This window comes from Pongo pygmaeus, chromosome 4 (assembly GCF_028885625.2).
Source record: "Pongo pygmaeus isolate AG05252 chromosome 4, NHGRI_mPonPyg2-v2.0_pri, whole genome shotgun sequence".
NCBI lineage: Eukaryota > Metazoa > Chordata > Mammalia > Primates > Hominidae > Pongo > Pongo pygmaeus.
In genome coordinates this window covers 120,392,322-120,406,271 of record NC_072377.2, presented here as the reverse complement: position 1 = coordinate 120,406,271, position 13,950 = coordinate 120,392,322, and the positions used below count along the sequence as shown (strand labels likewise).

Below are 13,950 nucleotides of genomic sequence, written 5' to 3'. Positions count from 1 at the left end.
AAATATAACTTACACATATTCTCCTTTATATTTTAAATCATCTCTAGATTATTTATAATAACTAATACAATGACAACACATCACTTCGTTTGTGTGGATTTAACATAGTACTCAGCACATGGTAAATTCAAGTTTCACTTTTTGGGATTTTTTGTTTCCCAAATATTCTTGATCTGCTGTGAGTTTAATCCATGAATACGAAATCCAGGGATACAGGATTTCGTACTACCTGTACGAATACAGGCTGACTGTACTACCAACATGTGTTCTGCTGCAAGCACGACACTGTTTATATGGGTAAGACCCTAAGTTACCATAAAACAGTTAAAGTCATTGCATGTACACCTTTTTTCATCATGTAAGTCAGTGTAATATATTTCCGTTACAATTTAAATGGCATGATCTGTTTTCACATCTGGCTATTTTGGCCACAGTATCCTAAACAGTTCTCGGAATGAAAAAGAAAGATGGCATTACAGCTGCCAGAGGTAGCATGATATAAAAGGAATAAGACTTAGAGACAGACAGATCCAATCCTTATCTCAGTTTCATCACGGACCACTTGGGATAACATGATAAAGTGACTAATATTTTCTAAAGTTTTATTTCCTCACTTTTAAAAGATATGTGACATGGTTTGGATCTGTGACCACAACAAATCTCATGTGCAATTGTAATCTCCAGTGTTGGAGGTGGGGCCTGGTGGGAGGTGAATGGATCATGGGGGCAGGCTTCTCATGAATGGTTTAGCACCATCCCTTTAGTGCTATGCTTGTGATAGTTGACTTCTCGCAAGACCTGCTTGTTTAAAAGCACGTAGCACCTCCCTCCTCCCTCTCTCTCTTGTTCCTGCTCCTGCCATGAAAGACACCTGCTCCCCATTCACCTTCCACCATGACTGTAAGTTTCCTGAGGCCTCCCCAGAAGCCAAGCAGATGCCAGCACATCATGCTTCCTGTACAGCCTGCAGAACCATGGGCAAATTACACCTCTTTTCTTTATATAATTACCCTATTTCAGGTTATTTATAGCAATGCGAGAATGGACTAATATGAAGTACAAACAAACAACTATATAAATCACCCTGCATAATGCCTGACGCAGAAAAATTCCGCAGCTAACATCTATGTGTTAGGATAGCGTAATAGCTTAGGAATGTGACTATTCTTGTCAAATCCCAACTCAGCCCCTTACTTAGCTGTACAACCATGGGCAACTTTTTAAACCTCTCTAAGCCTCAATTTTATAAGTACATGTATAAATTAGAACTATTAATGGGTTTTGTAAGATACAAATAACTCATTATAACATCTGACCCACAATAAGCACAATAAATCCTTTTTATCATTATATTATCTTATTTAAGCATTTCAGACTTTAAAATAGTATATTAGCGATCCTATGATATACCCAGAATTACCAAAAGATAATTTCCAGCATTCTCAATGGGACAATGTACAATTAATTAGATCCTTCCAACTTCTTTACTTGCATATTTTATATGACAAATGATTAATTAATTTCTTAAACAGAAGCTTCTGTAATGCAACTATGGGAAAAATATTACTTTTAAAAAAACAAACTTTCATCACGAAGACACTAAAAAGTAACTTACTATTAGAAGCAGAAAACAAAAATATTTTTAATTGTTATGACTACTAACGTGCAAGGAAAAAAATGGACTGTATAAAATATAGGAAAAATATAAACAGAAAACAGGCTACTATTAAAAAGCAAGAATTTTTTTAAAAACGAAAATGGCTTAAAAAAAGAATTGCAGGGAAACAAATGGAAAGCTTAAAATCTATACAGGATATAGGAAAAAGTAGAATTTAAAATGATAAAAAATGAAGCAATGACATAGAAGACACTTGAGAGTACTAAGAATACAGAATTTTTAAAAAGGGAAGTAGAGAAGTGAAAACAACAAAAAGGCATTTTCTAACATCCTACTTAATGATAAGAGCCTGAATGCTTTCACCCTAAAACTGGGAACAAGGCAAGGATATTTAGACTTACCACTCCTATTCAGCATCATGTTGGAAGTCCTTGTCAGTAAAATAAAGCAAGAAAAATAAAAGCTCTACAGATTGAAAAGGAAGAAATAAAATTGTCTTTATTCACAGACAACGTGACTGCCTTCAAAGGAAATCACAAAAAACCTATAAGAAAGCTGCTAAAACTAATTAGTGAATTTACCAAGTTACAGGATAGAGATCGGTATAGAAAAATCTATTGTATTTCCATATACTATCAATAAGCCATTGCAAAACAAAATTTGAAAATACTACTAACAGTTCAACAACAACAACAAAAAGAAAGTATTTAAGGTACAAACCTAACAAAATAAGTGCAGGATTGATATGCTGAAAACAAAAGACACTGATAAAAGAAATCAAAGAAGACCTAAATAAATAGATATACTCAATACTTGTTAAGAAGTCATTTCTCAATAAAGTTATTTACAAATTAAACACAACCCCAATCAATACTCCAGGCAGGATTTTTTATAGACATACAAAAGCTGATTTTCAAATGTATATGAAAAGGCAAAGAAACTAGGATTGCCAAAACAATTACAAAAAAGAAGAAAAAAGTCAGTGGGTTCACAATACCTGATTTTAAGACTTACTATTAAGCTATAATAATTAAGGCAGTGTGATATTGGCATAGACAAATAGGTCAATGAAATCAAAGACAGATTCCAGAAAAAGACTCAAACAAAAATATCAAATGATTTTAGACAAACACATAGTAATTCAATGACAAAATGATAATTTTAACAACAAATCACATTGGAGCAAATGAACATCCATACATAGAAAAAATGAACTTTGACCTGCACTTTATGTGTCATACAAAATTAACGTTAAATGGATTTTAGATCTAAACATAAAATATAAATATGTAAAATATTTAGAAGAAAACAGAAAATATTTGTGTCATGATTAGGCTGCAAATTCCTAGAAAACCAAAAGTAGGATCATGAAAAGAGAAAAAAAAAATATAGCAGATTTCATCAAAGTTAATGGTTCTGTTCTGGGAAAGATACTGTTAAGAGAATGAAAAGGAAAGCTACAGATTAGGAGAAAATATGTGCAAATCATACATCTCACAGAGGACTTCTAGAGAATATACAGATGCTCCTTGACTTACAATGGGCTTATGCCTCAATTAATCTATTGTAAGTTAAAATACAATAATTCACAAATGCATTTAATACACTTAATCTACCAAACATCACAGCTTAGCTTAGCTAACCTTAGACATGTTCAGTATACTTACATTAGCCTATGGTTGAGCAAAATCATCTAACACAAAGCCTATTTGTTAATCAATACATAATGTTTTTGCATATTTATGAGATACGTGTTATATTTTCTTATATGCACAGACTGTGTGATGATCATGTCAGGGTATTTAAGATATTCACCACCATGAGCATTTATCATTTGTGTGTGTTCAGAACATTTCACTTCCTCAATTCCAGCTATTTTGAAATGACCAATATATTGATGTCAACTATAAGCACCATACTAAACTATCAAACATTAAATTTATTACTTCTGATTATCTATTTGTACCCATTAACCAACTTCTACTCATCCACCCTCCGACCCCACATCCCATGCATCCTTCTCGGCCTCTGGTGACTATCATTCTACTCTCTACCTCCATGACATCAACTTGTTTAGCTCCCACATAGGAGGGAGTGCCTGTTATATTTGCCTGTGTCTAGCTTATTTTACGTAACATAAAGACCTCTAGTTCTATCCATGTTGCTGCAAACAACATTTCACTCTCTTTTATGGTTGAATATTATTCCAGTGTGTAATTATACCAAATTCCCTTTATTCATCCACCCACTGATGGACACTTAGGTTGATTTCTTATCTTTGCTATTGTGAACAGAGTTGCAACAAACAGAGGGGTATAAATATTTAATATACCGATTTCCTTTCCTTTGAATATATACCAAGTAGTGGAATTACTGCACTGTGTGGTAGTTCTAATTTTAGTTTTTTGAGAAATCTCCATACTGCTTTTCCCTAATGGCTGTACTAATATACACTGCCATCAAAAGCATATAAGAGTTCCCTTTTCTCCACATCCTCACCTGCATCCATTATTTTTTTCTCTTTTTAATAATAGCCATTCTAACTGGGGTAAGATGATATGGCATGTTTGGTTTTGACTTGCATTTCTCTGATAATTAGTGATGTTAAGCATTTTTTCATATACCTGTTAGCCATTTATATACCGTCTTTCAAGAAGCATTTGTTTAGATCCTTTGTACACATTAAATGGGATTAGTTACTTTGCAGTTGAGGTGTTTGAGTTCCTTGTATACTCTGGATATTAATCATTTGCTAAGTCAATAGTTTGTAAATATTTTATCCCTTTTGTCAGGTTGTGTCTTCATTTTGTTGACTGTTTCCACTAATGTACAGAAGATTTTTAGTTTAATATAGTTCCATTTGTCTATTTTGGGTTTTTTTGTCCATGTTTTAGGAATGTCAGCCATAATATTTTTGCCTAGACAAATGTCCTGGAGTATTTCTCCTGTTTTCTTCCAGTATTTTAATAGTTGTGGGTCTTATGTTTAAGTCTTTAATCAATTTTGAGTTGATTTTTTATATGGTGAGAGAGAAGGGCCATTACATTCTTCTGCATAGTTATCCAGTTTTCCTAGCATTATTTATTAAAGGGGGTGTCCTTTCCCCAGTGTATGCTCTTGGCACCTTTGTAATAAATCAATTGGCTATAAATACATGGGTTTACTTCTGGGTATTTTATGCTGTTCCATTGGTATATATGTCTGCTTTTCTACCAACACCATGCTGTTTTGGTTACTACAGCCTTGTAATACACGCTGAAATCAGGGAATATGATGCCCTCCAGCTTTGTTCTTTTTGCTTAGGATTGCTTTGGCTATTTGGGTTCTCTTTTGGTTTCATACAAATTTTAAGATTATTCTGTTTCTAACAGGGACTAGACTCTTAAAATGGAGCCATGCTCCAGCTGCCTAAGACTCAGGGGGTGCATGGAACCCAGCAAGAGCACCCTTTCTAGAGCAATACCATTGCATGAACTTCAGGGAGCTCCCTATGCCAGTCTCGGGGCCCATGAGGTTCAAGAACTCTCCCACAGTTAGGATTACAGGAGTCTGCAGCAAGAATGTGGACAGCTAGGGATCTCTCACTTACCCCAACTCCACACTGAGGAGCCTCTCCAGGCTTCTGGTTGATCCTAGCAAGGCTGTCCATCTCTCCTCCCTCTCCTCAGGTGTTTCCGGTCACTTCTCTGCTGAACTCTAGCATTATCTTTTAAATGTTTTATTTACAGTGTGGTTACCTACTCACTATTTTGGTTCTTCTTTGTGGAGAAGTGTCCTGTGCCTCTAGTCAGCCATCTTGAAAAGCCTCCAAAAAAAGGAATATCTTATGTACCACACATCACTAGCCCAGGAAGAGATCAAAGGTAAAAGTATATTGAAATTGCAATAGTTTTGCACTACTGTAAAATCTAAACTTAAGTCAGGGACTGTACCAGACAATTTTTTTACTTTATAATAGTGTGAAAGCAATATGTATTCAGCAAAAACTATACTTCATATTTTGAATTCTGTATTTTCCTGGGCTAGCAATATGTACGATATTCTCTCGTGATGCTGGGCAATGGCAGCGAGCTGTAGTTTCCAGTCAGCCATGTGATCACAAGGGTAAACAACTGATTCTCTAGAGTGTACTCTGTTTTTGACTTACGATATTTTCAATTTGTGACAGGTCTATCAGGATGTAAGGCCATTGTAAGTTGAGGAGCACCTGTGTTTCTTTTGCCTGACTCTACCTCTCAACACAATATTATCACTTTAAAAACTCTTCAGGTATAATAATTTATGCCATACTTTATTGAAAAACATATTTAAGATAGTATGTTCTATACCTTATAGGGAGCCAGAATTCTCTGCCTGAACTTTTCAACTGTTTCTTGACCCATAGAAGACCACGTATTGACAAATGCTTCAGCTTTGTCTTGTCTAAGATGAATGTTCTCTAATTGCTGCTGCAAAGCTGCTGGCTTCACATTGTGATATACTGCCTATTAAAAAGAAAAAAAAAATTACATATGTCCCTCATCTTCACACTGAAACTTTAAACTATACTAAATACAAAACTATTTTTAAATGACTTAAGTCAAAAGAAAACTTCATAGTCCTATTATCGACATTTTCGGTTATTTTACAAATAATAAAATACACGACCAAGGGCTGGAAGATTCAGGATTAAATGGCCTAAATTATTAATGTTGAATTTTTTTTCATTCTTACCTATGCTTTAAGTAATCCTAAATCCACTTAATAACCAAAAAACTTCTTCTTTGCTTTGGCTATGTAAATGGTACCCTAATTAAAATTTCATTTATTTCACTTAATAATTTCAAATAAGTATATAATAGTTTTGTTTCCCAACTAACAAATTTTTTCCCAGAAGCACTTTCTCAAAATTACCTTATCTACCAATTTCCTACATGATATATGATTAAAAGTTGTAAAAAATTTTAACACTGATACCTGTTCTGTTTCTTACACTATTCTGGAACACCATGCTATGCTGTCCTACTCAATGATCCTTTTCTTCTACTGAACACCCACCAAAAATTAGAACCACATTTATCTTTGTGATCTATAATGTATGTAAGGCTGTAGTAGATAACTGGCAGCTTGTCCTTCTAATATGTTCATTAAAATGCTCATGAAGTTACAAAACTATTTAAACTTTTATTTCACAAGTATTATTTTTAATCAACAGGAATTTATGAGGATCTATTTTAAGCACACCAATGTGGTAGGCTTATATAAGATACACAAAAAATATCCTGTTCCCCACAAATTAGAATCTGGTGAGGAAGGCATAACTAACACATATGAACTGCTGAAAGACTAACAATGTGCTCTACTGTGATGAGCCAAGGATTTTTAAAAATCCAAATAAAGGAAGACTGAAAGTATAAGGGGTCACAGCTCAAGTAAAGGAGATGAGCCTTGAATAGGAGCTTAAATCATGAAGTGAATTTAGATGAGAAAAAGGGATGCAGAAGGCAGCTTAGTAGCACATAATATGATAATACTTCTTTTCTAAATGTCTTACTTACCATCCTAGTCAATATATCCCCCAAATCATTTAATATCTTAAGTAAAATATGTCCATTTTTCCATTATACCAAGTACCAATGAATTAAAATCTTGTATAACTGTCTCAAATCAATGAAGTCTCAATTCATATTTTCAAATACTTTACAATATTCAAATATTTTTACACCGAAATTCTTAACTAAAATATATTCACAGCTTCCATCTTGCATACTTTTTAATTAAAAAAACAGAATGTCATAGATATCATAACAATACAAATATGTAGTAAACAAATCATGGCTAGAAAATGTGATGCAATAAAAATACCTGTTCTAAAATAAATGATATTGTTTCAAGAACTAGGTGAAGATCTTGTTTCTCTAGAGAAAATGCCGCTTGAAGTTTTTCTTCCTCTTCTTCACTGAAACTGCTCTCAGCCTATAATACAAATAGCAATCTATTATATTAGCACATATTCAGGCATTCAAAATTCATACTTGACAGAAGATTCGTTTATTTGTATATGAGATGAGAACTTTAAAGGAAAATACATGGTGAAAAGAAACTGATGTGCATGTAAATTTATAAAATGTATGATGCTCATTTCTAGACCTTTGTAAACAAAATAAATTAGATTAAACAAATATCTTGTGATGACGCAGGTCATAATTACAAGCATCAGAACCCTGTGCTAAGGGGCTCATGTATCCTAAAGAACTGCTGAGATACATGGATGATTTTTAACTAGAGCAAACAGAAATCTCAGACTTCTGTCCTTTTATGTTTCTTGGGTCTGATTTTCATAATTCTCCCATTTCATTTCATGATCAGCAGTCATTTCTTGAAGCTGCCTACATGCCCCATGACAGTACCTTCAACCCCTAGTTTGCTATTTTTAGTCTGCCATGGTCAGGAACCCAGAGAGCTGACCTCTCAAAACTAGATATACAGCACTGTTATCTCAACAGGCTTTGTGTGAGGGCCTCAAAGTCTCTCCTATGGAGCCAAGTACATGAGTTTTTTTATTGCATGAGTTGTGACAGTAATTTTTGAAGTGCAAAGGCCACAAATGTTTATTTCTAAGTTCCCAGCTATAGAAGTTCACCTGACTTCCATCAGCATTTCCCAATGCAAACCGCTGGCATGCTGGATAAGACAAGTCTTTGTGCAGGACTGCCCTAAACACTGTAAATTATTTTTAAAGTCCCTGGACATTAAATACCAGCAGCACCCTCCACACATTGTAACAAACAAAGAAACAAAATCTCCATGTATTTATATATGCCAGGATGAGCCAAGAAGATGGCCAAAGAGGACTCCCAGATCCATAATCTGGCATGCTCACATTCTATACCTAAGTTGTCTTAGTTCCCTCATATTGATTCCTACTTGGGATTCCAAGGACCAGTCTGGACAAAAACATATCTTCTGCCCATAAACAGGTCAAACTTGGTAAAATAAAAGTACCAGTAGAGGGGCAACAAAATCCCTAAACCTCTTCACCAATCTGCCTGCCTCAGTTTCACTATTCTAAGAATTCTGTCTCAAGGTAAAGGCCAACTCAATGGAGTCGGGGTACGTAAATGAAAGTAGGCAGATCCTGAAATGTACTGCAAACTTGACTGAAGAGCCCTTATCAAAATAGGAGCCCCTCTAAAAGATGATCCCCTGAAACTGTACAGGAAGAAAACAATTACACCTTTCCTGACGTTTTCTTAGCAGGCAAGTATTCACATAGATATGTTTCTTTATTTAAAAGTCCCTGGACGTCAAATGCCAGCAGGACCGGTAACTTTACTTTTCAACAAGCACCTCTTTTCCTCTCCACTCCCCTATCTCTGATGACAAAGCATTCAAGCTCCTCCACGGAATGCTTTAGCCACTCAGTTAACTCTAAGATAGATACTAACTATTCTCAACTCCATACACGACTGAAAGCGTCAAAGACAAACTAAACATCACAATTTTCTGTGCAAGTTCTCCACTCCCTCAGTGTGAAGAACAAAAGATGTGTATAAGATTCTCTTGTCCCATATTGTTATACATAAGTAAACACCCACCAGCTCAAGAAATAAAGCAGAATATCTGTATCACCCACATCATTCACATTTGGGCCAATTTACAAAATGTTCCATACTCTTTCCTGAGGTTTCGTGTAATAAGGGAGAGAGTTACGGAGCCAAGCTGCCCTATTAGCTAGCTGTGTTACCTTGGGAAAGTTACTTAACTGATCTCTATCTCTATCTTGGTTACTTCATAGATAAAATGAAGATGACCAGAGATGACCACAGTACCTATTTTTTCAAGTTGCCATAAGGATTAGATGAGTTAGTAACACAAAGCCATTAGCACCACACCAATCAAAAACAAACCAATGTAACTTTATGAATAGCAAATACCACAGAATGTTGCTGCTATCATTGCAGTTTCTCCTTTCTCTCCATCCATATCACAAATTCCTTAGAAAAAGGAATGTATTATAGAAGACTTATGTTTGTTTTGTGTTTTCCACAGCAAGGAAAATAATTAACTCCAAGAATATTTACTGAGTGCCAACTATACTAGCAGCAATGTATTAGGAATGGGAAACATAAAGATGAGTAAGACATAATCCTCACGATATTTAAAACCAGAGGAAGATATATTAATAGGTTTGGGGATTTGGTTGCCTGCTAATCATGAAACAAATACTTATGATGCAGTACTAAAATCATGTGAGAATGAATTAGGAGCACAGAAGAAAGAACAAACTGCTGAGACTGAGATTGTGAAATCCTTGAAGGATGAACAGGTTACTAAGTAAAAGGGAAGAAGGACATTTACAGGCAAGGGAAAGAGTGTATGCACAGACACATTGCTGAAAAACTTCATGGCAAGTTGTAGTAAACAGGTACCATCCAGTGTAACTGGAGCACTTACAAAATGAGGAGAATGTAGACTGTGGCCATATTACAATGGGACTTGTACACAATGTTAAGGATTTTTAACTTTTCTCCATGGGGCAATGGATAGTCACTGATGGCTTTGAACACTGTAAAAAATATAATCCATCTTTGTTTCAGGAAAAAAAATTTAGAAAGTAATTTACATAGTATTATGAAGCAGTAGAAAGCAAGAAGACTATAGGCAGGGAAACCAGCTTGAAGGTAACTATTGTCATCTAAAAAAGAGGTAATAAGGATTTGACCTAGAATTGTGAGAACTTGGATTTGAAAGACACTTCAAAGGGGAAAGGCACGGTTTTGAGTCTGGCTCTTGGCCAAGAAAAACAAGAGGAAAGAGTAAGAGTCTTGGTTCTCAGTGGATGGTGATACCTGGCACTGCACAGAGCAGTTAGTGGGTGCTCTGTAAATATGTCAGATGGAATCAAATTTTTATAACCTGATAAAGAAATTAACTTGGATTGGGCCAGGTAGAGAATTACAAAGCATCTACATGTCCAAAACAACCATATCCTTAAAATAAAAGTGAAAGAGAAACAAAATTAAGTGAAAGATTAAATACCAGTTGATAGAAAATACCACAGAATTATTTTTAAGGGGAAAAATAAAACCAAGACATCAGAATTTTTCCCTCAAGTATATTTTTAGAATATTAGTCCCAAAATATATACCATAATAAAACAGATCCAAGGTCAAACACATTTGGAAAATGTTACCTGCCATAATCACCCTCAAATACATACCACAAACACTAGCATATAAAATACTCTGAAAAGTTCCATAATTTAAAAAATTCAACTTTATTGAAGACAGAGTTTCTCAAACTTCTGACCATCAAACATTACCAAATCTTCCACAGAACCAGTGTCTCTAAGAACATATTGGAGAACACTATGCTTTGCAAAAAGTTCTCCAAATAATCAGACTTTCAATTAAATCAGAAGGAAGATTACAAGGTATGGAAACACAAAAATACAAACCTTCAGGTGAAGTTTTTGAAGAATCCGAGTGAGCAACCGTGGAAATCTTCCTGTATCTACTGCATTTATCAGTGACACTGCTTTCTTCATGCTAAACAAAATTATAAAACAAAGTTTTGAAATGAGTTTTCCAAGTTGAACTGTACTTTCTATAGTTGTCTATAAGTTTTCATTTCAACAACTCTGAATGCTATATGGTAAATCTGAGTGAAATAAAAACAAATGACAGCCAGCAAAAAAGGCAGGGCAACGTGAACATTTCCAAAAAGATGCCCCCAAAATTACTTCTGCTGAAAAGGTCCATTTGGCAAATTTTCTCTTTCTTTTGGGCAAACCAAACTACTAGGGAAAGCTTGTACTCTGCAGGGAAGAGCCTTAATTTAGTAGAGCGTTTATATAACCACTTAACCCAAAAATGGAACTCTGAAAGGGGTAGGAGGAGAGGAATAGCAATTATGGCAATTACACCAAAAACATAAAAGAATACTGCAAGGCAAATAACTTTTCAAATACTATGTACAAAATCATCTGGGGTCACTAAGCACACAGTTATTTTAAAACCCTGTTTCAATTGTAAAATCAACTTTATTATTACAATAATAATCAATTTTGAGATAGGGTCTTACTCTGTCACCCAGGCTGGAGTGCAGTGGCACGACCTCAGCTCACTACAGCCTCGGCCTCCTGGGTTCTAAGAATCCTAGTGCCTCAGCCTCCCAAGTAGCTACAACTACATGCGCGGGCCACAATGCTGGCTAATTTTTGTATTTTTTGTAGAGACGGAATTTCGCCCTGTTGCCCAGGCTGGTCTCGGACTCCTGAGCTCAATCAGTCCTGCAGTGGCTCACATCTATAATCCCAGCACTTTGCAAGGCCAGGGAGGACAGATCACCCGAAGCCAGGAGTTCCAGACCAGCCTAGCCAACATGGTGAAACCCCATCTTTACTAAAAATACAAAAAATTAGCTGGGCATGGTGGCGGGTGCCTGTAATCCCAGCTACTCAGGAGGCTCAGGCAGGAGAATCGCTTGAACACAGGAGGCAGAGGCTGCAGTGAACCGAGATGGCGCCATTGCACTCCAGCCTGCGCAACAAGAGGGAAACGCCCTCTCAGGGGAAAAAAAAAAAGAGAGAGAGATCAGCCCGACTCAGCCTCCCAAAGTGCTGGGATTACAGGCTTGAGCCACAGCACCTTTCCTGTAATAATCAACTTTAAATGATGTGATGAGAACAATTCTATACTGCACCATATTGGATACAGTTTACTGATGTAGCGGTGTTCCCCAAGACATTGGTATGAGGAAAGAAACTGGCGATCAGAACCAAAGTGAGGCAGGAAAATAGGGTCAAGAGGCTGGGAACATAAGGCTGATTCTCATTTCAGCTACGACAGGAAATATCCTCTCCATAGGGCACAGGCGGAGAAAATGACTTTGTAACTTTACTTCATCCTCTTCATTTACATAGAGAGTACACCAAGTAACCAATGGAATCCTCTAGAGGGTATTTAAATTCCCAAAAATTCTGTAGGGGCCCTTCAGCCCCTATGCTCAGGCAACTCCCACACTGTGGAGTGTAGTTTCATTTTCAATAAATTTCTTCATTCTTTCCTCGCTTTGTGCGTCTTCTCCAATTCTTTGTTCGAGACGCCAAAAACCTGGACACCCTCCACTGGTACCAAAAGGAATCCAGGAAGAAGAAAAAACTTCAAAATAACTCTTTTCTTCTGGAAGATTTCTGCCCAATCCAAGCACAAAGAAATTACTTCCGAACACTATTTTCCCTACATACTTCAGTACTTTTTCTGTATCCACACACTACCTGCACTATTACTTATTTTTTCGCAAATTGAGTATTTTTTTTACTTAAATAATGTTAAAGGGGAACTTTATATCACTACCATGGACAACCAACTTTACCTACCATAAGTAGAAATTAACTAAACATTTGTTTAAAATGCAAATAAAAGCAAATGCTACCAAAGCCAGGCTAGATTCTGCTACCAACCAAAAATTCGGTCCCCTATTCGATTCTGATTTAAAAGGGGTATTAACACATGTTGGCTATTAAAGACCCTCCAGAACCAGCGTGAGCCTTTCTCACCAGAGGGTCTGAACCGGAACTGAAATCGGAAACGGAATACCGTTCCACGTGATTCGGCAGCACTGAAGGCAGCACCCGGGAACTTCTGATACCAAACTCCGCGAACAGTGACGCAGACCCCACGCTTGCAGACCACACGCTTCCGTACAGACCTCAGCTGCCAGGCGCACTGTGAGCCCCACTGGTGGACCACCGTGACTGTAGAGGCGCTACACGGCCCCACATACTCCGCAGACTCAGCGTCGCGACCTCGGCAGCCCACCCCACCCAACCGGGCCCGCCGCGGCGCCCAGGTGGCAGGCAGCAAGGACAGCCTTGTGCGAGCCCGATCCGCGCCTTCCTGGGCGCGGCTACCGCAAGAGCTTAACGGATCAGCTACCTGGGGCTCTCCCGTAGGATCAGCGCCGCCGGCACCGCCATCCTCGGCTTTCTCGCACTGCTGCCTTCTGTTAGCTGCGCCGAACCCAGCCAATGGCGGCCGCGGCGGACGGAAAGCCGGAAGGCCCAAGCCGCGCAGGGGCCGCTTTAGGGCTCCGGGGCTCCTGCGACCCGAGCGACGGGAGACTTGTCCCGCAGCCCTGGAGGGCGGAGAGGGCGTTCCAGTTGCCCTCCCGACACTCCAATCGTGTTGGAGTTAAGTCTCTGCATATATATGTCTTTATATTTATATATTATATATGTATGTACATACCTGGATAGGGGGGTGTGTGTGTGTGTGTATTTAATAGGGCAGGTTTAAGCAAGTCTATGTACAGACCTGGATAGATATATGTGTGTATGTGTGTGCATA

At 37.3% G+C, this 13,950-nt stretch overlaps 1 protein-coding gene across 3 annotated transcripts in view; it reads right to left on the bottom strand.

The window, feature by feature from the left end:
• COMMD10 (COMM domain containing 10) overlaps nucleotides 1–13,731 on the bottom strand; it is a 201,687-nt gene extending 187,956 nt beyond the window's left edge. For 2 of the 3 annotated variants that reach the window (XM_063665155.1, XM_054488506.2), the window contains exons 1-4: nucleotides 13,540–13,661; nucleotides 11,058–11,148; nucleotides 7,463–7,573; nucleotides 5,947–6,102 (exon numbers count right to left, since the gene is read on the bottom strand). In XM_063665155.1, the coding sequence (XP_063521225.1) occupies nucleotides 5,947–6,102; nucleotides 7,463–7,573; nucleotides 11,058–11,148; nucleotides 13,540–13,580 (399 nt within the window). In that variant the 5' untranslated portion in view covers nucleotides 13,581–13,661. Of the gene's footprint in view, nucleotides 1–5,946; nucleotides 6,103–7,462; nucleotides 7,574–11,057; nucleotides 11,149–13,539 lie in introns of all 3 variants that reach the window. The other variant, XM_054488507.2, reaches the window with a different exon arrangement.
• Between the last annotated feature and the right edge of the window lie 219 nt (nucleotides 13,732–13,950).